This window comes from Dendrobates tinctorius, unplaced genomic scaffold (genome assembly GCF_039654945.1).
Source record: "Dendrobates tinctorius isolate UK_male_01 unplaced genomic scaffold, ASM3965494v1 ptg000243l, whole genome shotgun sequence".
NCBI classification, from domain to species: Eukaryota; Metazoa; Chordata; class Amphibia; order Anura; family Dendrobatidae; genus Dendrobates; species Dendrobates tinctorius.
The window spans coordinates 7,290,860-7,316,552 of NW_027361910.1; the positions used below are offsets into that span (position 1 = coordinate 7,290,860).

Consider the following 25,693-nt stretch of genomic DNA (forward strand, 5'->3'; position numbering starts at 1 on the left):
AGTTTCTCTGTAGCTGATTTTGACAAGACTCAAACTTAGGATCTATAGTATAGAAGGCAGAAACAATAATAGTAACTAAGGGTGGTTTCACATTAGCGCTTTTTAAGCGCACGCACGGCCTCCGCCCCCGAGCCGGCTCTCTGCCCGGCGTGCCCGCCCCTTGCTTGTAGCGCCGCCTCCTAGCGCACAGCGGCGCCTGCGATCGGCGCACCCTATCTTTAGCATAGGGTGCGCAGATCGTGCGCAGGCCGTGCGCTAGTTGCGCTTTGACCTGCGCTGCGCACTTTTGACGGTGCGCCGTGCGCGCCAAAATCCGAAAAGTTTGATTTTGGCGCACCGTCAAAAGTGCGCAGCGCAGGTCAAAGCGCAACTAGCGCACGGCCTGCGCACGATCTGCGCACCCTATGCTAAAGATAGGGTGCGCCGATCGCAGGCGCCGCTGTGCGCTAGGAGACGGCGCTACAAGCAAGGGGCGGGCACGCCGGGCAGAGAGCCGGCTCGGGGGCGGAGCTACCCCCGGCCGTGCGTGCGCTTAAAAAGCGCTAATGTGAAACCACCCTTAGTTGTACAACTCTGGAATCAGAGTCTGTACCCCTACATAATGCTGCTGTCATTTTAAATAGCAAAATCTGCTGACAGATTCCCTTTAACTGCTTTTCTATGTTTGTGCATAATGTGTGTCACTACAGAGATGAGCCAGAAGACCACAGCGTCTGATTTCTCCAACTCCTGCACTGATTAGTAGCACTTCCTCTACATATTAAAAGGTGTAAATTTCTTTTAGCAGTGCAGGGGTTAATCTGCTCAGTTGAGAGCTCCTGGAAGCTTTCCTGCATTAAGGCTCTCAGCTGTGCACTGTTACCCACTCCCATCTCCTATATAAACTGGGTCCTGGCTAGCATTAATTGTCAAAGTAGCTTATGCTGCATGTCTGGGGGTTGTTGGTGGTTGTTATTGGAGAAGGCGTTTGGTGGATTTATCTGTGACTATTGCTAGATTTTGAGTGAGTGATCATTAATTTCTTCTCCTACTTTGGTGTAACTCCATCCTCCACTCCTTGGTGTTTGCCTCTGTTGTTTGTGTGTTGTAGAGATTTGTACTCACTCAGCTGCGGTTGAGGTAGGCACAGGAAGCGGTATTGTTGAAATGTCCAAGCAATTTTATTAAAACTGCATAATCCGCTCTGGATAGCCAAAACAAACAGCCTTCACCAGCACAAAGTGAAAAGCAAACAGAAAAATGAATAGTCCATATAGTACTGCAGGTCCGCCCTCTCAGGTCAGTGTCTTTAGCAACACACTGGAGGTCTCCACACCTCCAGCCTAAGACAATGATGAGACATCTGGCCTCCATTATTTTAGCCAAACCACGCCCCTAGGGTTGGGATATGTGAGTGGTCATTCCCATCCATTTCTTATGACCGCTTGTAAAACCCAGCCCTTGAATGGCCAAATAACTCTCTCAGCACTATACGTGCTGGAGCATACTTCCAAGCTCACATCACCGCAGCTAATAGCTGCGATGACACATATCTGCTGTGAATTCACTTTCTGGCCTACCTCTGGTTACTAGTGAAGGTAGTGGAGCTGGTTATATTGACAGAGGGGTCGCAAGTTCTCTTTCCGGGCTCCCTCTGGTGGTTACTGGAGGTAATGGAGCTGATCTAATTAACAGAGGCCTGACACCTGATAAAGAGGAGGACAATTGAACATCTGGAGTTTCTGGCTGGATTTAAGACAGCCGACTCCCTCTATCCCTGATGGTGATTTTTTCCTGCCTCCTGAGGTCTTAGTTTCCAGCTCAGTCCCTGCATGCTCAAGCTAAGTGTTCTTTTGCTATTGTTCACATTTGATTTGGTTTTGTCTATTCAGTTTTGTGTGGTCAGCCAGCCCCAGCTGGGGCTGTGCTGAATTTCCATCCTTATGTTACTGCTTGTGCCAGTTTGTTTTTGTCCCTTATTAGATTGGCCTGTTTTTGCTCTGCTTTCAGAATATGCCAGAGTGCAGATATAGTGGGCGAAGTCGAGTGACTTCTGTATTTTTCTATCAGACGTGTTGGACATTTTTTGCAGGGTTTTTTGCGTGATTGCAGACAGTGTCTTTCCATTCCTGTCCTGTCCCAGTCGTAGCCTTTGGGAGCAACCTGGCTGTTGTCAGGGCAACCAGACATCCTCCCTTTTCCCCACAACTCCCAAAATAATACAAAGTCCTGCCCTATTATAATAGGGTGTAATAAGTCCTTGACCACGCCGACCTCATGGGACTCGGTGCCACAGTTTGTGTTTATGACCACTTTGGCCATAAGGTAGTCCTTGGTGTCACCATGATGAGGAACCGTTGCCCTTACAAGGGTTACCAAACTCCCTGAGTCCAGCAGACCAGTCACTTGCACCCAGTTTACTGACACAGGTGTTGTGAATTTGCTTTCTGGCCTACCTCTGGTTAATAGTGAAGGTAGTGGAGCTGGTTGTATTGACAGAGGGGTCGCGAGTTCTCTTTCTGGGCTCCCTCTGGTGGTGACTGGAGGTAATGGAGCTGATCTGATTAACAGAGGCTTGCCACCTGATAATGAGGAGGATGATTGGAGATCTGGAGTTTCTGACTGGATTTAAGACAGCCGACTCCTTCTATCCCTGCTGGTGATTTTTTCCTGCCTCCTGAAGTCTTAGTTTCCAGCTCAGTCCCTGCATGCTCAGCTAAGTGTTCTTTTGCTATTGTTCACATTTGATCTGGTTTTGTCTATTTCAGTCTTGTGTGGTCAGCCAGCTCCGGCTGGGGCTGTGCTGAATCTCCATCCATATGTTACTGCTTGTGCCAGTTTGTTTTTGTCCCTTATTAGATTGGCCTCTTTTTTTCTGCTTTCAGAATATACCAGAGTGCTGATATAGTGGGTGAAGTTGTGCGACTTCAGTATTTTTCTATCAGACGTGTTGGACATTTTTTGCAGGGTTTTTTGCGTGATTGCAGACAGTGTCTTTCCTTTCCTGTCCTGTCTAGTTAGTGTTGTCCCCATCATTTGCTCAGTCTATTTTCCTACCTGCGTTTGTGTTTTCATCTTGTCTCACTGACAATATATGTTTGGGGGCTATCTATTCCTTTGGGGTCTGCTCTGGGGCAGTTTAGATTTCCCCTTTCTTGCTTTAGGCTTATTTAGCTCTCCGGCTCTGTCGAGGCGTCTAGGATCATCGTAGGTACGCTCCACGGCTACTGCTAGTTGTGTGGATAGGATCAGGGGTCTGCAATCCGTTAAGTTACCAACCTCTCTGGTTTTCTGTGGCTTAGCTTGGTCTTGCTCTCCTCCTCGGTGACCCAGTCATAACACACAGGATTCAGGTTGCATTTTTTGGACCAGGTGTAGGAGATAGAACATTTGGAACCGGGTAGGTTTGTCATTGCGATATGCCCATTCATGCACCCGTTGCGCCCTGACAGTCAACGCAACTCCTAAATGTCCCAAGATCTCAGCCTTTAACTTGGCATATTCTTTTCCATCCTGCAACGCCAAGTCATACTACACCTTCTGCTCTTCACCTTCCAAATATCTTACCAGAACCTCGGCCCACTGCTCCAGAGGCAATTTCTCCCACTCTGCCACCCTTTCAAACATCAAAAGGAGCGCCTCAACATCATCCCCTGGGGTCATCTTTTGCAACATTCTTCTTACCGTCTTCCTCACGTAAGAGTCATCAGCCGGACTTTGAGTTGGGGCGCTCGTCCTGCCCTGGATGGCAGTTTCCAGAAGCTACCTCTGCTGACGTTGCTCCAGCTGCCTCTTCTTCTGCCACTGCTCCTACTGGCTTTGCTGGACTTGCTGCCACTGCTCCTGCTGGCTCTGCTGGACCTGCTACCGCTGCTGCTGGCTCTGCTGCCGCTGCTGGCTCTGCTGAATCTGCTGCTGCTGCTCCTGCTGGCTCTACTGGATCTGCTGTAACAACAGCCTGTTGATCTCTTGCTATTGCTGCTGCGCCTGGATTAGGTGTTTAAGCAGGTCCTCCATGTTGTCAGATTTCCCTTCTGCAGCCGCTTTCACCCAGGACATGTGGTATCGGCAGTCACATTACCTCTTGGGATTCATGCTTGTGCTTCTAGCACAAGTTGTAGAGATCTGTACTCAATCGGCTGGGGTTGAGCTAGGCACAGGCATTGTTGAAGTATCCAAGCAATTTTATTAAAACTGCATAAATTGCTCTGGATAGCCAAAATAAACGAACAGCCTTTTCTGGCACAAAGTGAAAAGCAAACAGAAAAATAAATAGTCAATATAGTACTGTGAGTCCACCCGCTGAAGGTCTCCACACCTCCAGCCCCAGACACTGAATGAGACATCTGGCCTCCATTTTATTAACCAAACGCCCATGGAATTGGGATGTGTGAATGGTCATTTCCACCCATCTCTTATGACTGCTCCTAAAACCTGGCCCTGGAATGGCCAAATAACTCTCTCAGCACTATACATGCTGGAGCATACGTCTGAGCACACATCACCGCAGCTAATAGCTGCAATGACACATATCTCTCCACAAGGACTCGTCCGGCGGCCATCTTACAGTGTACATTTGTATGATTGATATTTTCCTTTAACCCTATTCATATTACCTTATTAGTTTGGCTGGTGTATTACAGTACACTACTACTCCCCTGGGTGGGGAAAGGGTACAGACTGAGGGCGGATTCAGGAGCTAAGGCATGGTACGTGGTCCTGGCATCTTCACTATCAGAAGTAATCCGGATAACAGGGTGAGCTAGGGCGCCCCTAGCATTAGGGACAAGGAAGGTTAGGGTAGGAGCTCCCGGTCCTGGTGACACCCAATAACAGAGTCATGACAATAAGTACATGCATGCGTAATGTATATGCATATACATATTTTATATTCATGTATGTGTTTATGGGTTCAATATAAAAAAAAGTACCCGCTATAACAAGCAGCTCTTCATACTTATAAGTATATTACCTATATTCAGGTCTCTCCTGTTAAATTAATAAGGGAAGCTTAACCCTTATTACTATAGTTCCTCAGAATTGTTATTTGAATCATTAGCATAGTATATACTGTTTATTGCAGCTTGTTCTATTAGTGTTGCCCTGCATTTGTGCTCAGCATCTTTTATGTCACTACTTCATTTATCTATTCATTTATTTTAATCATTTAACCCCTTCACTACCAAGGGTGGTTTGCACGTTAACTCCCGGGCCAATTTTTACAATTCTGACCACTGTACCTTTATGAGGTCATAACTCTGGAACGCTTCCATGGATCCCGGTGATTCTGACATTGTTTTCTCGTGACATATTGTACTTCATGTTAGTGGTAAAATTGCATTCAAATAACTTGCGTTTATTTGTGAAAAAAACGGAAATTTGGCGAAAATTTTGAAAATTTCGCAATTTTCTAACTTTGAATTTTTATGCCCTTAAATCACAGCGATACGGCACACAAAAAACTTAATAGATAACATTTCCCACATGTTTACTTTACATCAGCACAATTTTGGAACCAAAATTTTTTTTTGTTAGGAAGTTATAAGGGTTAAAAATTGACCAGCGATTTCTCATTTTTGCAACACCATTTTATTTTTAGGGACCACTTCACATTTGAAGCCACTTTGAGGGGTCTATATGATAGAAAATACCCAAAAGTGACACCCTTCTAAAAAATGCACCCCTTAAGGTGCTTAAAACCACATTCAAGAAGTTTATTAACCCTTTAGGTGCGTCACAGGAATTTTTTGAATATTAAAAAAAAAATGAACATTTAACTTTTTTCACAAAAAAAATACTTCAGGTTCAATTTTCTTTATTTTACCAAGGGTAACAGGAGAAATTGGACTGCAAAAGTTATTGTGCAATTTGTCCTGAGTACGCTGATACCTGATATGTGGGGGGGAACCACTGTTTCGGCGCATGGCAGACCTCAGTAGGGAAGGAGCGCCGTTTGACTTTTTCAATGCAAAATTGGCTGGAATTCAGATCGGACGCCATGTCGCGTTTGGAGAGCCCCTGATGTACCTAAACAGTGGAAACCCCCCAAGTGACCCCATTTTGGAAACTAGACCCCCCAAGGAACTTATCTAGATATGTGGTGAGAACTTTGAACCCACAAGGGCTTCACAGAAGTTTATAACGTACAGCGGTACAATTAAAAAATCATATTTTTTCCACAAAAATGATCTTTGCACCCCCAATTTTTATTTTTCCAAGGGTAACAGGACCCTAAAAGTTATTGTGCAATTTGTCCTGAGTATGCTGATACCCCATATGTGGGTGTAAATGACTATTTGGGCGCATAGCAGAGCTCAGAAGGGAAGCAGCGCCATTTGACGTTTTTGGCTAGAATTGAGATCGGACACCATGTCGCGATTGGAAAACCCCTGATGTACCAAAACAGTGGAAACCCCCCTCAAATGACACCATTTTGGAATCTAGACCCCCCAGGGAACTTATCTAGATGTGTGGTGAGAACTTTGAACCCCCAAGGGCTTCACAGAAGTTTATAACGTACAGCAGTACAATTAAAAAATCATATTTTTTCCACAAAAATGATCTTTTCACCCTCAATTCTTATTTTTCCAAGAGTAACAGGACCCTAAAAGATATTGTGCAATTTATCCTGAGTACGCTGATACCCCACTTGTGGGTGTAAACCACTATTTGGGCGCATGGCAGAGCTCGGAAGGGAAGCAGCGCCATTTGACGTTTTTGGCTGGAATTGAGATCGGACACCATGTCGCGTTAGGAAAGCCCCTGATGTACCAAAACAGTAGAAACCCCCCACAAATGACACCATTTTGGAAACTAGACCCCCCAAGGAACTTATCTAGATGTGTGGTGAGCACTTTGAACCCCCCAGTGCTTCACTGAAGTTTATAACGTCCGGGCGTGAAAATAAAAAAATCGTATTTTTTCCACAAACATCATCTTTTAGTCCCCATTTTTTTATTTTCCCAAGGGTAACAGGAGAAATTGGACCCCAAAAGTTGTTGTCCAATTTGTCCTGAGTACGCTGACACCCCATATGTGGGAGAAAACTACTGTATGGGGACACGTCGGGGCTCGGAAGGGAAGTAGTGACGTTTTGGAATGCAGACTTTGATGGAATGGTCTGTGGGTGTCATGTTGCCTTTGGAGAGCCCCTAATGTACCTAAACAGTGGAAACTCCCCACAAATGATCCCATTTTGGAAACTAGACCCCCTGAGGAACTTATCTAGATGTGTGGTGAGCACTTTGAACCCCCAAGGGCTTCACAGAAGTTTATAATGCCCAGGCATAAAAATAAAAAAATCGTATTTTTTCCACAAACATGATCAATTAGTCCCCAATTTTTTTATTTTCCCAAGGGTAACAGGAGAAATTGGACCCCAAAAGTTGTTGTCCAATTTGTCCTGAGTACGCTGATACCTCACATGTGGGAGAAAACTACTGTATGGGCACACATCAGGGCTCGGAAGGGAAGTAGTGATGTTTTGGAATGCAGACTTTGATGGCATGGTCTGCGGGTATCATGTTGCTTTTGGAGTGCCCCTGATGTACCTAAACAGTGGAAACTCCCCACAAGTGACCCCATTTTGGAAACTAGACCCCCTAATGAACTTATCTAGATGTGTGGTGAGCACTTTGAACCCCCCCAGTGCTTCACAGAAGTTTATAACGACTGGGCGTGAAAATAAAAATATCGTATTTTTTCAACAAACATCATCTTTTAGTCCCCATTTTTTTTATTTTCCCAAGGGTAACAGGAGAAATTGGACCCCAAAAGTTGTTGTCCAACTTGTCCTGAGTACGCTGATACCTCATATGTGGGAGAAAACTACTGTATGGGCACACGTCAGGGCTCGGAAGGGAAGTAGTGACGTTTTGGAATGCAGACTTTGATGGATTGGTCTGTGGGTGTCATGTGCGTTTGGAGAGCCCCTGATGTACCTAAACTATTGAAACTCCCCACAAGTGACCCCATTTTGGAAACTAGACCCCCCACGGAGCTTATCTAGATGTGTGGAGAGCACTTTTAACCCCCAAGTGCTTCACAGAAGTTTATAACGCCTGGGCGTGAAAATAAAAAAAATTTTTCCGCAAAATTATATTTTTGCCCCCAATTTTTTATTTTCCTAAGGGTAACAGGAGAAATTGGACCCCAAAAGTTGTTTTGTAATTTGTCCTGAGTAGGCTGATACCCTACATGTGGGGGTAAAACACTGTTTGGGCGCATGGCAGAGCTTGGAAGGGAAGGAGCACCATTTGACTTTTTCAACGCAGAATTGGCTGGAATTGAGATCAGACGCCATGTTGCCTTTGGAGAGCACCTGATGTGCCCAAACAGTGGAAACCCCCCAATTATAACTCCAACCCTAACCTCAACACACCCCTAACCCTAATCTGAGCCCTAGCCCTAACCCTAGCCCTAACCCTAGCCCTAACCCTAGCCCTAACCCTAACCCTACCCTAACCCTAACCCTAGCGGGAAAATGAAAATAAATACATTTTCTTTTAGTTTTATTATTTTTCCCCAACTAAGGGGGTGATAGCGGGGGGTTTGATTTACTATTTATGGCGGTTTTTATGTTTGGCAGCTGTCGCACGCTAAAAGACGCTATTTATTGTAAAAATAGTTTTTGCATCACCACATATTGTGAGCTATAATTTTTCCGTATTTTGACCCACCGAGTCATGTGAGGTCTTATTTTTTGCAGGACGAGTTGACGTTTTTAATGGTACCATTTTCGGGCACGTGACATTTTTTGATCGCTTTTTATTCCGATTTTTGGGACGCAGAATGAACAAAAACCAGCGTTTCATGAATTTCTTTTGGGGGGTGCGTTTACACCGTTCCGCATGCGGTAAAATTGATAAAGCGTTTTTATTCTTTGGGTCAGTACGGTTACAGCAATACCTCATTTAGGTCGTTTTTTTATGTTTTGTCGGTTTTTTGCAATGAAAACAATTTTATATAAAAAATAATTATTTTTGTATCGCTTTATTCTGCGAGCTATAACTTTTTTATTTTTTTGCGGATGATGCTGTATGGTGGCTCGTTTTTTGCGGGACAAGATGACGTTTTCAGCGGTACCATGGATATTTATATGCGTCTTTTTGATCGCGCGTTATTGCACTTTTTGTTCGGTGGTATTATAATAAATCATTATTTTTTGCTTCGTTTTTTATTTTTATTTTTTAAGTGGTTCGCTAAAGGGGTTAACTAATGGGACAGTTTTATAGGGCAGGTCATTACGGACGCGGCGATACCAAATATGTGTACTTTTATTGCTTTTGGTTTTTTTTATTTTGAAAAAATGGATTTATTGGGGAATATTTTTTTTTTTTTTTACTAATTTATTTAGCGATTTTTTTAAAATTATTTTTAACACTTTTTTTTTTTTTTTTTTTTTTTTTTTACTTTATTACCTTGTCCCAGGTGGGACATCACTGTCCTGTGACAGATCGCTGATCTGTCACATCACAGATCACTGTGACAGATCAGCGATCTGTCACAGGCACTGCTGCAGACTTCCTCATGCCTGCGCTTTGCAGGCAGTGAGGAAGTCAGCTCCCTGCAGGCCCCCGTCGCCATCTTGGATCCGGGGGCCTGTAGGGAAAGAGCCCTCCGCAGCAGCGCTGCACATTGCGCTGCCGTGGGGGGCTCAGGGAAGCACGGAGGGAGCCCCCTCCCTGCCGATGCTTCCCTTTAACCCCCGGTACACCGCGATCGCGTTTGATCGCGGTGTGCAAGGGGTTAACGTGTCGGGGGCGGTCCGTGACCGCCCCTGACACATTGTGCCGGGTGTCAGCTATGATAATTAGCTGACACCCGGCCGCGATCAGCGGCGCTCACCACGTGGGCGCCGCTGATCACTGGGACGTAATATTCCGTCCATGGTAGTTAGGTCCAGGGTCACATGGACAGAATATTACGTCCTTTGTAGGTAAGGGGTTAAATAAAATAAAAATTTTAAATGGGTATATACTCTATGGGCTTTTTGTCAACCCTTCTCTGCTTCTATATGTATTTACGAGTGTCCAGGGCCGGTTTTAGACAAAGTGGGGCCCTGAGCAAAGGTTTAACATGGGGCCCCAAATGCTCACATATTGCACTATTACACAGAAATATTTCTGTTGTATTTACATGCGCTGAGTTTAGGCCACTAAATGAGCGTGATCGACAATAATGAAGTAGTTCGATGCTTGTTTCCTAGCCTCTTTACACAGGCTGAGGAAGAATGATGGGTACAGATAGTCCTCAATACAGTATAATGCAACACCCCTCATATAGTATCATGCAGCCCCCTCAGAGTTTAATGCAGCCCCCCTCAGAGTATACTGCAGCTCCCTCATAGTATAATGTAGTCTCCTCAAAGAATAATGCAGCCCCCCTCAGAGTATAATGCAGCACCCCTCATAGAGTATCATGCAGGCCCCCTCAGAGTATACTGCACCCCGCTCATAGAGTATAATGTAGTCCCCTCAGAGCATAATGCAGCCCCCTCAGAGTATAATGAAGCCCCATCAGAGAGTATAATGTAGTCCCCTCATAGAGTATAATGTATTCCCCTCATAGAGTATAAAGCATCTCCAGCAGAGTATAATGCTGCCCCCTCAAAGTATAATGCAGCCCCCCACACACAGTATAATTCAGCCCCCCACAAACACACACAGTATAATTCAGCCCCCCACAAACACACAGTATAGTGCAGCCCCCACACACACAGTATAGTGTAGCCCCCTACACACAGTATAATGCAGCCCCCAACACACATACACAGTATAAAGCAGCCCCCTGAGAGTATAATGCAGCCCCACACACAGTTTAATGCAGCCCCCTCAGAGTATAATACAGCCCCACACAGTATAATTTAGTTCCCCCACACACAGTATAATTCAGCCCCCCCACAACACACACAGTATAGCGCAAATGCAGCCCCCCACACAGTATAATGCAGTCCCCCACAAAGTATAGTGCAGCCCCCACGCACAATATAGTGCAGTACCCCCACACACAGTATAATCCAGCCCCCTACACACACAGTATAGTGCAGTCCCCCCACACACAGTACAGAACAACAGACACACAAACACTATAATACATATACACACACACAATGCTTACCTCCCCTCCTCGTTCCACCGCTGCTCTGGCTTCTGCAGAGCGTCTCAGCTCCCCTGCTGGCACACACTGAGTCAAAGGCAGAGAGGGAGTGATGGGAGAGGGAGTGTCATCTGACACTATCTCCTTCATCACTGCTTTCAACCACATCGGCATGTATGATGCTGATAAGTTGAATGCGAGGGGAAAAGACGTGGCCGGGCACCTATTACGCACGGGCCCTATAGTGGCCGCGTGGTGTGCCGTTATTAGCAGCATGCCAGCTGCCTGGTCTTCCTGCCTCTAACTCCAGCGCTGCGAGTGTCTAATGTGAATATTCATGTATATGTGCATAATGTGTACATTAGTATGTGTGCACGTAATCACTTGGTGGGGCATGACGGGTGGGGAAAGGAGGGGCAGGCGCAAGTCCTGAATGGGGGCTTTTTGCAGTCAGATCCTACCCCTGGTTAAAATACAGGACTTTCAATAACTTGCAGCAATAGTTTGGACACTTTTACCACAATCATGATTGCACTAATGGCTCTTGGAAGCTTTTGTGCACAAATGCTTTCGATAAAGTAATGATTAAGCCAAAGAACAAGCACAGCAGAAAGCTCTGGTGAAAGACCAGCTTAAAGGGAAGCTATAATCAGAAAATTAACTATTGTTTAAATCGGGTTTTTGTGTTAAATGCATTTATTTGTTTTTTTAATTCTAATTATTATTTTTTTTACATATACCAATCTGTAATAAAAAAATAGAAATCTTGCAATATTCTCACTGGCCACAGGGGTTTTCTAAACACTAACTTCCTGTTGTTTCAGGAAACAAAACATGTACATTGCCATAATAGTTGGATTCCGACCCTGTTGTTTGTATTGAAGTGTCTAATGAGCCTTTGCAAATTTTGTTATGAAGGGAGGGGGTAACAGGTTCAGGTGTCACATCACCTGTTTGGAATGGTGGATCCTTTGTTAATAGCTGTGTATAAAGCTGTCACCTGTCATTGCAATCCTGTTTTTTTAATGTCAAGGAGCCTAACTAAATACGGACAGGTAGTATTAGTCTGGAAAAAGCCCCATTGGCCGATGTGAAATCTGCAAGATTATTTTGTTTTCGGATCACTGGAATTTTTTTTTTAAATACATGTAACTCAAAAACCTGATTACCACAATAGGTAAGTTTTTGATGACTGCTTCCCTTTAGTTTTTTAGTTCACTCTGGTCCACATTGTAGATATTTACTGAGAAACATGGGCTAGCCCATTGTCTGAATTTTACTTAGAGCTCTGTTTAAAAGATAAGACAGCATATCATATCAAATACTCCTCCATCTCTTAAATTATTTTTTGTATTGGCCTGCTTCCCAGATATCAATATGTCTATAGGTCTACTAATCAATAACTTCCTTTGTCTTAAAGGAATTGTCAAGTTTTTTTGTGACTGCAAACATTTGAATCCTCATAGCGATCATGGCGTGCACTGTCAGCATTCTCCAGTGCCGGGTCTGGGAGTGAGAGGTCATGTGACCACAAATTTGTGATTTGCAAACTTCCAGCCACTTTCCGACTAGATGTGCGCAACTTCACTTAATTCACTTGTATTGAGCGAGGCTGCGCATGTCAAGTTGGAATATGGCCCGGAGTATACATGTTGCATAATTGCAGTCTCATGACTGTCTGCTCCCGGCACCAACACCAGAGAATCCTGACAGTGTGCATTGTGCGTGCCTGTGAGGATTCATAAGTCTGCAGTCACTTAAAGTGACAGCAGACTTTCATTCCAAACCTGGACAACCCCTTTAATAAAAAGTGTAATTGATGGGGAGAAAATATCAAAATATGGTTTACTCATGGATCCAGTACAGGCTACTTTGGGGTTCTGCTTTGATACTGGAAGCAATCATGTCACCTAGTGATTAGAACAGAGTGCCATCAGAAAGACATCTAAGACCTTATAGTACTTGTATGAGATTAAACTAAAGACTCAGCTTTCTTCCCCAAAATATCATGTATATTTCTTCATGTTCATAAACCAAATGTTTTACAGCTTATTTGGGCTAATCTAATACAGTGTATCTTTCTTACATCTGAGAAAAATACTTGAAAAAGTCTTGAATGTATCATCCGGTAAGATAGCAATGTGAATATTGAAAAAAATCTGAATAAAATGCGTCAGATACATATGACTTACTGTAATGACAAATCCTACAGACCGTAGTATAATAGTATAGCATGTAGAGGGCCGGACTGGCCATCTGGCAATTCTGGCAAATGCCAGAAGGGCCTGGCTGGCCGTGGGCTGCCTTGTCTGCTACGTTGTTAGCAGAATCTGTGTTCTCAAGACACCCATACTGTCAAGAGTTGTGATGGAGCACAGTCGCTGACTCCGTCACTTACTCCAGCAGACCACGGGTATCATTAGACTTATTGGTCTTGTAGAAAATCTTCCTTTCCTCCATCCAGGGTAATATTAGTAATATATCCCATCTGGTTCATGGGCCTGTATCATTTCAAATGCCAGGACTGAATTCCAGCCCCAGTCCGTACCTGAGCATGTAGTATAGCAGACAATGTCATTCATTATTTTGTTCCTCTTCACAGCAAAAACCTGCCAGCAGTAAAGCAGTGAGTACAACAAAGCAACCGAACCAGAGGACAAACAGCAAGGACTCTGAAAAGCCCAATGCAGCCAAAGCTAAGAGCAAGGTGAGTGGTAACACCTTATTTATGTGCTCGTAATACATGAAAGGACAACAGAACGCTAGAACTAAATAGAAGCTTCACCTACTAGAGATGAATACAGTTTCAGCAATGATTGTTAGGAACTTTGAGAAATATTTTGGTTTTCAATGTCTGGGTGTAAACCCACAGGTGTCCAGTCTGCAAGCAGAGATCTTGAAAATGCTGAAAAGCTGTAGCTACAAATTTAGGAAACATTTTTTCTTTCCCTTTTTCTAAGTATATAGCGGGTGAGATAAGTATTGAACATGTCACCGATTTTCTAAGTAAATTAAATGGCTTGCAAAAGTATTTGCCCCCCCTTGGCTTTTTTCCTATTTTGTTACATTACAATCTGTGCTTAAATAGTTAAGCACAGATTGTAATGTAACAAAATAGGAAAAAAGCCAAAGGTGCAAATACTTTTGCAAGCCATTTAATTTACTTAGAAAATCGGTGTAATCCAATTGTAATCCAATTGTAAGCCATCCAGTACTAAATAGTCTAAGTTGGTGAATTGAAGTGAGAAAAATATAGGCATAAATTCAATTTATGGGATCAAATAGCTAAAAATTGGCATGTACATATGTATTCATATGTATTTCTGCTGCAATTAATTGCCTTCATAAAAGACACAGGCTTAGTGAAAGGAAGTCCACCTGTGTGTGTAAACTAAGTGTCACATGGTCTGTCAGTATGTACACACCTTTTCTGAAACGCCACCGAGGCTGCAACACCATTAAGCAAGAGGCACCACTAGCCAAACAACACCATGAAGACCAAGGAGATCTCCAAACAGGGACAAAGTTTAAAAAAAAAGAAGGAAAAGAGAGAAGCTATGTGCCATAAAGGTATAAAAAGACAAAATTTTATTGGAACAATAATAAAATTACCATAAAAACAGTTTACAGAAAATGGAGACACAATGCACAAAAAAAAACCAACACCTAATTAAGGTAAGTAGGCTAAAGCATGCTAGAGAAGCCCATAGTAAAATGTTTAAATGAAATGGTCTGTGGAAAAAATAACCTCACTCAAATGTACATACAGCGAACTCAATCAGCAAGAATATTATATATAATGGCCTTCCATAATATAAATACCGTATTTTTCACTTTATAAGACGCTCCGGATTATAAGACGCACCACAATTTTTGAGGAGAAAAATAAGAAAAAAATATTTTTTAATAAAATGGTGGTGCCTCTTATAATCCTTGCATCTTATTGCTTACCGGGGTTGGTGGCTGCGGTGTAGAGGGGTCCCAGGCTCGCTGCTGGAGGAGGCAGGCGTGGAGTGATGCTGCAGGCCGCATTCAGGGATGAGGGGGGGCTCCGATGTGTGCTGTTGCTGCTGCAGAGTCTTGTGCTGGTGTCAGGTTTCTCCACTTGTCTGGCGGTTGGAGGCCGGTGCTGCGGGTGCTCCGGTGCGGCGTTGTGTGCCCATCGATGCCCGGGGCTCTGCCGACATTGTTTGACAGACCAGAGCCCCAGCATTTCCTTGGTTCCCTGTATATGTGCGCTGAAGTGCCGGTAAAAAAAAAATGGCCGCCGGCGCGTGCGCAGATGGGATCTCGGGACCAGTTCTCGAGAGATGAGATCTGAAATCTCATCTCTCGAGAGCTGGGTCCCGAGATCCCATCTGTGCACGCGCGGCGGCCATTTTTTTGCAGGCACCACCGCGCGCGCACACAGGGAACCCAGGGAAAATGGCCGCCGGCGCGTGCGCAGATGGGATCTCGGGACCCACCTCTCGAGAGATGAGATTTCAAATCTCATCTCTCGAGAACTGGGTCCCGAGATCCCATCTGCGCACGCGCCGGCGGCCATCTTTTTACCGGCACACAGGGAACTGAGGAAATGCCGGGGCTCTGGCCTGTCGCACAATGTTGGCAGAGCCCCGGGCATCGACGGGCACACAACGCGGCACCGGACACACCCGCAGCAGCGGCCAGCAACCGCCGGACGCCCCCGATCACAGCCTAGGTAAGGCATGTCCGCTTTGTAAGACGCACCCCTGTTTTCCCCCCAAATTTTGGGGAAAAAAAGTGCGTCTTACAAAGCGGAAAATACGGTAAGTCCCAAAATATAAATGCACAGCAGTATAGGCTAGAATAAATATAGCTCAAATTATATATAATATTCTTGCTGATTGAGCCCGCTGTATGTATAAGCAAAAATTGTAAGGCTCGTTTGAGCTTGCCAAAAGACATGAGGGAGACTCCCCAAATGTATGAAGGAAGGTGCTGTGGTCAGATGAGACCAAAATTGAACTTTTTGTCCACCAAGGAAAATGCAATGTCTGGCACCAAACCAACACAGCTCATTACCCAAAGAAAACCATCCCCACAGTGAAACATGGTGTTGGTGTGATGGTGATGTTTTTCGGTAGCAGTGACATAGAAAATGGTCCAAGTTGAGGAGAAGATGGATAGTGCGAAATACAGGGATATTCTACTTGGAATTTTTTAACCTATTTTTCAGTGTATTGCATGGTCAAAGGAATAGTAATATTCTCCAACAACTCCTCCTGCAAAAAAACAAGCCGTCATATTGCTATGTGTTAAAGGGTTAATGTGTTCTTTTGAATTATACATTTTTTAATGTTCGTGAAATCTGTAAATTGCAGGTGAGCCACAATATTTCTGTAAAATTCTGCCATACACATTTGTCTGTGTTCCTATAAATATATCGACTGTATAGGATCTCACTCTCTCAATCTCCAAATCTTTCTTCTTCATTCTCTATTTGTATCTCTCTCTCTCTTATTCCTTTCTCCGTCTAACTCTCTATCCCTCTCTTCCTTTCACTCGCTCTCTTCCTCGCTCTCTTCCTGTCTGTTCTGTCTCTCTCTTACCTCTACCTCTCACTTGCTCTCTCTCATTCTCTTCCTCTCTCCCTCCTCCTGTCTGTCACTTTTCTCTTACCTCCCCCTCTCTCTTATCTTTCTCTTTCTGTCTCTCTTCCTCTCTCTTTCTATCATTTCTTCTCATCTCCTCTCATCCATGGTGGGAAAGAGTGGGCCACTGGGACATAGTTTTTGGGCTCTTCTATCCAAAACTCCTAATAATTAGCCTCACTGCCCTTCCAGATCTTAGCTGATGGCCAAATTCTTTCCATACAGTTCAAATGACCCTTGAGAATTCAACTTTGGTTTTGTCATAAATTATATAGAGAATAGGGATTACTAGTGTTGAACGACTTTTGGTTTTTTAGGGCCGAGTTTCGTTTCATGAAACCCGACATTTCCAAAAGTCTGGTCGAGCAAAATCGGCCGACTATAGGGAAAAGTCGGGGTCGTCCCGAAACACGAAACCCAATGTAAGTCAATGGAGAATTAAAGTCGGCAGTGAGAGGAGGACAGAAAACACACCAACAGTGCCCATTTGAATGCCAAAAGCATAAATTCTTGTCAACCTTAATTAACTTCATAATACTTGTTACACACTGAAAAATGGGGGTTATTTGGCTACAGTTGTGGGGGGGGAGGGCTGGCTCCAGGTTTTCGTGGGCCCAGGGCCAAAGAGCGCCCCTTTAACACATACCACAACTCATGATGCTCCGATACAGCAGAGAAATAGCAGTATAGTACAATGAAAAATACTTCACTTCTTACATCTCATGACTGATATCCATTTTAAATTCTCCAATACCTCCAAAAACGGACAGTGTATATAACTCCATACAGTATTATGGCCAGCGCTTAGTGCGCTATACAGAGTAATGAGGCCCATATATTTCTCCATACGGAATCATTATTCCCATATAATGTTTCAAACCGTATATGATGAGCTCCACATAATGCTACAGTATATGTTAGTCCCAATTGATGAAGCTCCACTGTCTTATGGGCCCAAATAATGCTCCATATATAATGGGCCCCATTTCTACTGCTCTAGTGTATAATGGGCCCTGTAAATGCTGCTCCAGTGTCTGATGTCCACCTTTGGAATGCTCCAGTGTATGGTGGGCCCCATATATCATTCACCAGAGTATAGTGCTCCCCCAAAAATTGCTGTCCCAACATTGAAAACAATTACATAAGTCTCCTTGCTAGGGAATCCCTGCACTACTCTGAACTCCTTGTCGTCCCCATCTTCCATCTCACTGCACTTGGCTGTTTAGGCCCTCCCACCGGCAGAGACACTTTTGCGTACTATGCGGTGCCCTGTGCCAGTGCCATCGCCCATGAGTATGCCCCCCCACCTGCTCAAGGGACCTGCACTTTCATCTGCACCTTCCTCTTTGTCACCGTGTAAGGTGGTCTAGTATGCGGGAAGGGGAACCTGAGTTTCCTCTGGGTCAGATTCTGGCTGTGTAGAGTGCAAGGGGAATGTAGTGGTCTGGGTCAATGTACCAGCAGCATCATCCAGCAGTGGCTGGGCCTCAGTGCACTTGTGGCGTCCCCAAGAGTACGGTCGCCACTGTGGTGTTGCCTTCCTCCTAGGGAGTGTGTTGTCAAGCTTGGGAGCAACGAAGGATCTATCTAGCAGTGAAACCAACACATAACACATTTCCCACTCCAGGCCAGCAGGGAGACCTCTGAACCTGACTGCTGAGGAGCTGCTCTCTGTGGTCGGGAGGAGGTAAGTTTGGGCACTCTGTGCAGGGAAGGGGAAGTGTGTGGACGTGAGAAGGGGAGCTGGAGGATGAGCAGAGTTAAGGCTCACTCCTAGCTGGAGCGCATGGTCCGGATTCCGGTCTCCGAGTTTGTAGGGACACTGACGTTCCTGCAGCAGAAACCGGGGGAAGTAGCAGCTATAAATGCTCTGTACCCAACTAAGGCTCGGAGGCCCCAGCATCGACGTGTGCGAGGCAGAAGGAAAAGGCTACAGCTGTCTGCCATACAAGTAAAGTCTGAGGAACATCTGTTAGACAGGAGGCGTTTCAGTGAACCACGGTCCTGTGAGTGCTTCCCCCACAAGCGCTAGAAAGGAGACGTTCAGGAAGGTACATGTTGGCGGAGTGTTGGAAGGGAGCTTTCCATTCTGGTCCCGGAGGTTGGCAGAGGTCCTGACCCGGAGGACACAGCACGGAGGCAGGCATCTGTGTAACCTGCAGACTGTGAGTAAAGCTTTGGAACTGCACGCTCTGGTGTCCTACAGTTATTCCAGCACCGCTACATCTGGGTACCAGCACATACACCTCCTGTGCCTTTCCCCCATCACTACATCTACACTTCCCTGGGACTCCAGCTCCACCTGTGGGGAGCTTCACCATCTTTGCTGCACAACACCATCAGTCCCAGAGGATCTGCATGCAGCGTCGGCATAACATCTATGTTGCTGAACACCACAGGTGGCGTCAAACTATCTATATAAACTCTTTACCATTATACCACGCCATTTACATGGGCGCCCAGGGCCACTGTCCGGGTCACCACTGCTGTGACACATCCCACTGACACCGGCCCGGTACCGAGTACCCCACAGCCCTGGGAGGGCGACCCATATGCCGACTGCTGATCGGGCGGCGTTATTCCCACGAACCTCCAAACAGCGTCCCTGAAGGCAAAGTTTTTGGTTTCCAGGGGCAGTATGATTGCAAAGCTGAACCTTAAAGGAATGTCCAAAAGGGCACCACCAGGAGTGGAGCCTGTGGCTTAATTGGACTGCACCCGGGAAACCACTACCATACAAGCTACAGAAAAGATGGACAGATTGCAAGCTTTGTCGATTCTGTGTGTGGTGTGGTATGTCCGTTTGTAGTTGTGCTAGCGATTTCTCAGCTTTATTCCGTTAACGACCGAGACTCCGGCATGGCCCCGCGGTACGCGTCAAGCTTACTAGAGGGATACGCGAGGCTGTGGCACGTGAGGTCGAGCAATAACAGGTCTAGCATTCCAGTACATGTCCGGGGCTGCATGCACGCTACACTGAAAGGACTAGCTTTTGTCGCTTACAGGTGCAGATAACCTGCTGAACTCCGTTAGTGATGGGGATCTGGGATTCAGATTATTCCCCGCGAACGATGATTCTTAACAACTCAGCAGCCGTTCTCAGGCCCAGTATGGATTCAGCAACATTGTAGAAAGTTGATAAAGGGTACAGTTTCACCGGATAACACGTATATATGTAGCCTAGTTTACACATTAAAAATATATGGCTATAGATCAGGAGGCAGACTCAGATGTTATCAGGCCCAGTATGGATTTGACCAGATTGTACAAAGTTCAGAAAGGGTACTTTATCACTGGATAGCAGGTATATATAGCATAGTTTAAACATGTAAAATCTCCGTGTTCTCAGTATGGATTACACAGCAATCTAAAAAGTGGAAAAAAGGAAATGCATATGAGGCGTACACACCTATATACTTTTGGTGTTATTTTTAAATCTTCATATATATTTCTGTCTCAGTAATACAGTCCAGCCTCTCTGCAATAGGAAATGAGATGCATACAATTAGTGACATAAAGGCTATTGATTGCAGAAATCTAGGAATTATTATTCACGGGAAAAACTTCTGTCACATTTCTCATAGGCGATGCTGACCCTTAATTAATTTGTGTGTTGAGACAGTGAAAACATTTTTTTGTGAATAAAGTCTTGCTGTATCGCACTTCCGTTGATTCCATCACTGTTACTCATCTCAATCCAATTTTTATCACAGGGAGCGATGTAAACATGGTGCTCACTGGCTATCATGATCTGTCACGTAACTTTGGAGTGCAAAAGACAGAAGCCACAGGCCGTAGGTGATTCTATTTGATTGGCATGAGAGGACACATTTTGAAATGTGCGCCGGAATGTCACACGTTTGTGAGTAGGAAAACTGTGAAAGCTGATGATAAACCACCACTGCATGTAATTGTGAGTTGACGTCCATAAGAAATGGAAGCCACTGATCATCTGGAGCTAGAGCCCGGCCAGCAGGACAGGGCATAGCTACATCTTAACCATCATCTTTCAGTTCAATCAATTTGTAGTGGCAGTCCCAGTGAAGGATTTGACAGCACAGACTACACAGCGGAGGAGCAGGGAGAGGTAAACATTGCAAATGCTCAGGCCCTGACCAAGCAAGGGGGGCACACTCGTGGGCGTCGGTACTGGCACTGGGCCCCTCATAGTACGGCGGTGTGTCTGACGGCGGGTGTGCACCACCACTGTCAGAGACACTTGATTGCACTATGAGGGAGCCTATGCCAGTGCCCTCGCCCAAGAGTCGGCCTACCCACCTGTCCAGGGCAACGGCTCTCGCACGGTTTTGTGTACTAGGTGGTGACCCCGGCCATGGGGGCCGCCCACTTAGGGAGGTTTACAAAGTGGCATATGTAGATGTGGGTCATTCAGCTGCTGCAAAAGGCGAAATAGGTCAAGTTCGCGGAATAGGAGGAGGACCAAAGCAAGCCATTTTTCTGGCAACCTATGTGTCATCAAGGGAAGGTGGGACAAAATCCTTGGAAACCCATGCATGGTTCATTTTAATGAAGGTTAAATCATCCACATTTTGGGTTGACAGACGGGTCCTTTTTTCTGTCAGGATTGATCCAGCTGCACTGAAGACTCCGATAGCACACTTGCAGCTGGGCAAGCGAGCTCCTGTAAGGCATATTGTGCCAATTCAGGCCAGGTGTCCAGTTTAGCGGCCCAATAGTCAAAGGGGAATGACCTGTGCGGGAGAACATCGATATGGGAGGAAAAGTAGTTGTTAACCATAGTTGACAACTGCCGTCTCCTGTCACTTTCCATCGATGCTGTATTAACAGTTGTGTGAGCGGTCCGTGAAAAATCAGTCCACAACATTGTCATGAAACCCCTGTCTCCAATGCCACTTCTGCTGTGTGCACCACGAACACCTCTGCCAAGCTGCCCCCGGCCCGTACGGCTCGTGTGAGAACTATCACCGCTGCTGTGTGCTGGGAATGCCTCAACCAACCGGTTAACCAGAGTTGCTTGTTTAGTAGCCAATATTAGGTCAAGGTTCTCCTGTGGCATGATGTTTTGTAATTTGCCTTTATAGCGTTGATCCAGGATGCTGGCCAACCAGTAGTCGTCATCGTTCATCATTTTGGCAATGCGTGGGTCCCTTTTTAGGATCTGCAAGGCATAATCTGACATGTGGGCCAATGTTCCAGGTGTCAATGATGCACTGCGAGTGCTGGGTGGAGGAGCACTTTCTGGCAAATCCACATCCCTCCAGTCACGCACAAACCCTGTACCAGACCTTGCCACGCCAACATTTTCACTTGCCCCACGAGATGCATCCTCCTCCCCTACGTAATCATCCCCATCATCATCCTCCTCCTCCTCTTCCTCTTCTTCCTCCACCTCGTCCAGGAGAGGTCCCTGAGCAGACAATGGCTGAATGTCATCAAGGATTCCCTCCACCTCTTCCTCCTCGTCAACATTGGCTGCAGACGCCTGCTCCTTAAGGTGCGTCAAAGTTTGCATGAGCAGACGCATAAGTGGGATGCTCATGCTTAGGATGGCATCGTCTGCGCTTACCAGCCGTGTGCATTCCTCCAAACACTGAAGGACTTTACAGAAGTCTTTCAGCTTCGACCACTGCACACCTGTCAACTCCATGTCTGCTCTCAAAGTGCCTGGCCGTGTATCCTCCCACAAATGCATTATGGCCTGCCTCTGCTCGCACAGCCGCTCAACCATGTGCAGGGTGGAGTTCCACCTTGTTGCAATGTCGATAATGAGGCGGTGGTTGGGAAGGTGGAGCAATCGTTGCAGCTTCTGCATACAAATGGAGTGTACAGGCGACCGGTGGATGTGCGCGCACAGTCTTCGCACCTTCTGGAGCAGGGCTGTTAACTCCGGATAATTATTGAGGAAGCACTGCACCACCAGGTTCAAGGTGTGAGCCAAGCAAGGTATGTGGCTGAGTTTTGAAAGGGCTATGGCTGCCACAAAATTACGGCCGTTATCACTAACTACCTTGCCTGCCTCAAGATGTACACTGCCCAGCCATGACTCAGTTTGTCGCTTCAAGTACTCGGCCAGCACCTCGGCGGTGTGTCTGTTGCCCAAACACATCATCTGCAACACAGCCTGCTGACGCTTTCCACTAGCTGCTCGATAGGGGGACACCTCGTGTGCAACAGTGGCAGCTGCAGATGGAGTGCTCGTACGACTGCGCTCTGTGGACGAGCTTTCGCTTCTGGAGGAGGAGGAGGAGGGTCGAACGCCTACAGCCAACTGTTTCCTATACCGTGGGCTAGGCAGCACTGTCCCACCACCGCTGTCCCCTGTGGACCCTGCACCCACCACATTAACCCAGTGTGCAGTGATGGACACGTAACGGCCCTGGCCATGCCGACTGGACCATGCATCAGTTGTGAGGTGCACCTTTCCACTCACTGACTGCTTGAGTGCATGGACAATGCGGCCTTTCACATGATGGTGGAGGGCTGGGATGGCTTTGCGAGAGAAGAAGTGGTGACTGGGTAGGTCATAGCGTGGTACTGCATAGGCCATGAGTTCGCGGAAAGCTGCGCTTTCCACCAACCGATAGGGCATCATCTCTAACAAGATTAGTTTGGCAATGTGGGCGTTCAAACCCAGTGTACGCGGATGAGAAACTGAGTACTTTCTTGACCTACTCATAGTGTCTGGGAGGGTGAGCTGGACTTGAGAGCTGCATATGGTGGAAGTAGCGGTGGACAGGGCGGACTGAGAGAGGGTTGATGATGGTGATGGAGTTGGTGTTCTTGCTGATGGCCTAGATTCAGTCTTTCGTTGATATAACAGTGGAATTACCTGACTGCTGTGGCCTTGCAACGACACCTCAACATTTGCTGCTGTGCTAACCGGTGGGCTTACAGTGGGGGAAACAATGTAGCGTTTCTGACTACCTTCTTTGTGATCAGTTGCACATGTGGTCCTTGAGGTTTGGTGTTGTGTCCACGCTTGCAAGTGCATGCTGGTTAAATGTCTAAGCATGCAACTGGTATTCAAATTTTTCAGATTTTTCCCTCGGCTAAAGGTCTTTGCGCACTTCTTACAGATAACCTTGGCCTGATCATGAGGATTTTGTTCAAAAAAGTGCCACACTGCACTCTTCCTACTTTGGCAGACATTTTGCGGCCTAGCACGCTGTGATATTTTGACCCTCTGGACAAGCTGTCCAGCAACTCTTTTGATTTTTGGAACCTGTCTTTGGAGTGCTCCGGGCCTGCCAGATAACAGCTGTTGCGATGTCGATGTCTGCTGTGGATGCTCCTCCTCCTCATCTGAGCTATTGGAAGCAGCACCCTCTTCCCCCAATGGATGCCAATCTGGGTCAACAACTGGGTCATCCATCACCTCCTCTTCAATGTCATGTGCACCTTCCTCTGTGTCACCGTGTATGGTGGTATAGTGTGCGGGAAGGGGCACCTGAGTCTCATCAGGGTCAGAATCTGGCTCTGTACGCTGCGAGGACAATGTAGTGCTCTGAGTGAATGTACCAGCAGAATCATCTATCAGTGGCTGTGCATCAGTGCACTCCATGTTAGATTCATCTTGGCCTGGGTAATTCACCATTTCACTTGATAATCCAGGCATGGTATGTGAAAACAGCTCCATGGAGTAATCATTAGTATGGCCTGCGTCATCCTTCAATCTTGGTTGGGGTGAAGGACACAAGGAAAGGTGTGGTTCATGAACATGAGCCTCCAATGACGACTCAGTGCTTTTATTTTTTACAACTTCAGAAGAGGAGGCGATAGAGCTGGAGGCTGAGTCAGCAATGTAAGACAAAACTTTTTCCTGAAGCTCTGGCTTTAAAAGCAGTTTGCCAACTCCTAGAAAACTAAGCCTTCGAGGCCTTGTGGAGCCAGACGATGACGCAGGCTCAACACCTCCTGCATTCGGTCCTATTTTGCTTTTGCCACTACCATCAGATCCACCACCAACACCATCATTACCAGCTTCCAACCCCCGCCCAATTCCACGGCCTCTTCCACCAGCCTTCCTCATTTTTGGTAGAAATGTAGAGAAAATCCAACAAACTATATAGTAATGTAAAACAAGGTACAAGGTGTCTATAGGACAGGGGAGATTTTGAATTTCTGCACACACTTGTGGACACTGGACACTTTTGGATTGTGTGAGGCCCACTGAATATCACAGCGCTATGTGACAGGCTCGATGTCGCAGGTGTGAAAAATGTCACTAGAGGATAACGGAGGTTTTGAATTTCTGCACACACTTGTGGACACTGGACACTTTTGGATTGTGTGAGGCCCACTGAATATCACTGCGCTATGTGACAGGCTCGATGTCGCAGGTGTGAAAAATGTCACTAGAGGATAACGGAGATTTTGAATTTCTGCGCACACTTGTGGACACTGGACACTTTTGGATTGTGTGAGACCCAATGAATATCACAGCGCTATGTGACAGGCTCGATGTCGCAGGTGTGAAAAATGTCACTAGAGGATAACGGAGATTTTGAATTTCTGCACACACTTGTGGACACTGGACACTTTTGGATTGTGTGAGGCCCACTGAATATCACTGCGCTATGTCACAGGCTCGATGTCGCAGGTGTGAAAAATGTCACTAGAGGATAACAGAGATTTTGAATTTCTGCACACACTTGTGGACACTGGACACTTTTGGATTGTGTGAGGCCCACTGAATATCACTGCGCTATGTGACAGGCTCGATGTCGCACGTGTGAAAAATGTCACTAGAGGATAATGGAGATTTTGAATTTCTGCACACACTTGAGGACACTGGACACTTTTGGATTGTGTGAGGCCCACTGAATATCACAGCGCTATGTGACAGGCTCGATGTCGCAGGTGTGAAAAATGTCACTAGAGGATAACGGAGATTTTGAATTTCTGCACACACTTGTGGACACTGGACACTTTTGGATTGTGTGGGGCCCACTGAATATCACTGCTCTATGTGACAGGCTCGATGTCGCAGGTGTGAAAAATGTCACTAGAGGATAATGGAG

General features: G+C 45.9%; 1 protein-coding gene across 17 annotated transcripts in view; it reads left to right on the forward strand.

The window, feature by feature from the left end:
• Positions 1–25,693, forward strand: part of RIMBP2 (RIMS binding protein 2) — an 813,871-nt gene that overhangs the window by 53,096 nt on the left and 735,082 nt on the right. For all 17 annotated transcript variants that reach the window (XR_012222753.1, XM_073557052.1, XM_073557055.1 and 14 more), the window contains exon 3: positions 13,679–13,783. Coding sequence is in view for 16 of the 17 variants with exons in the window: in XM_073557052.1 (XP_073413153.1) it covers positions 13,679–13,783 (105 nt within the window). In the remaining variant the exon portion in view is untranslated. The remainder of the gene's footprint in view (positions 1–13,678; positions 13,784–25,693) is intronic.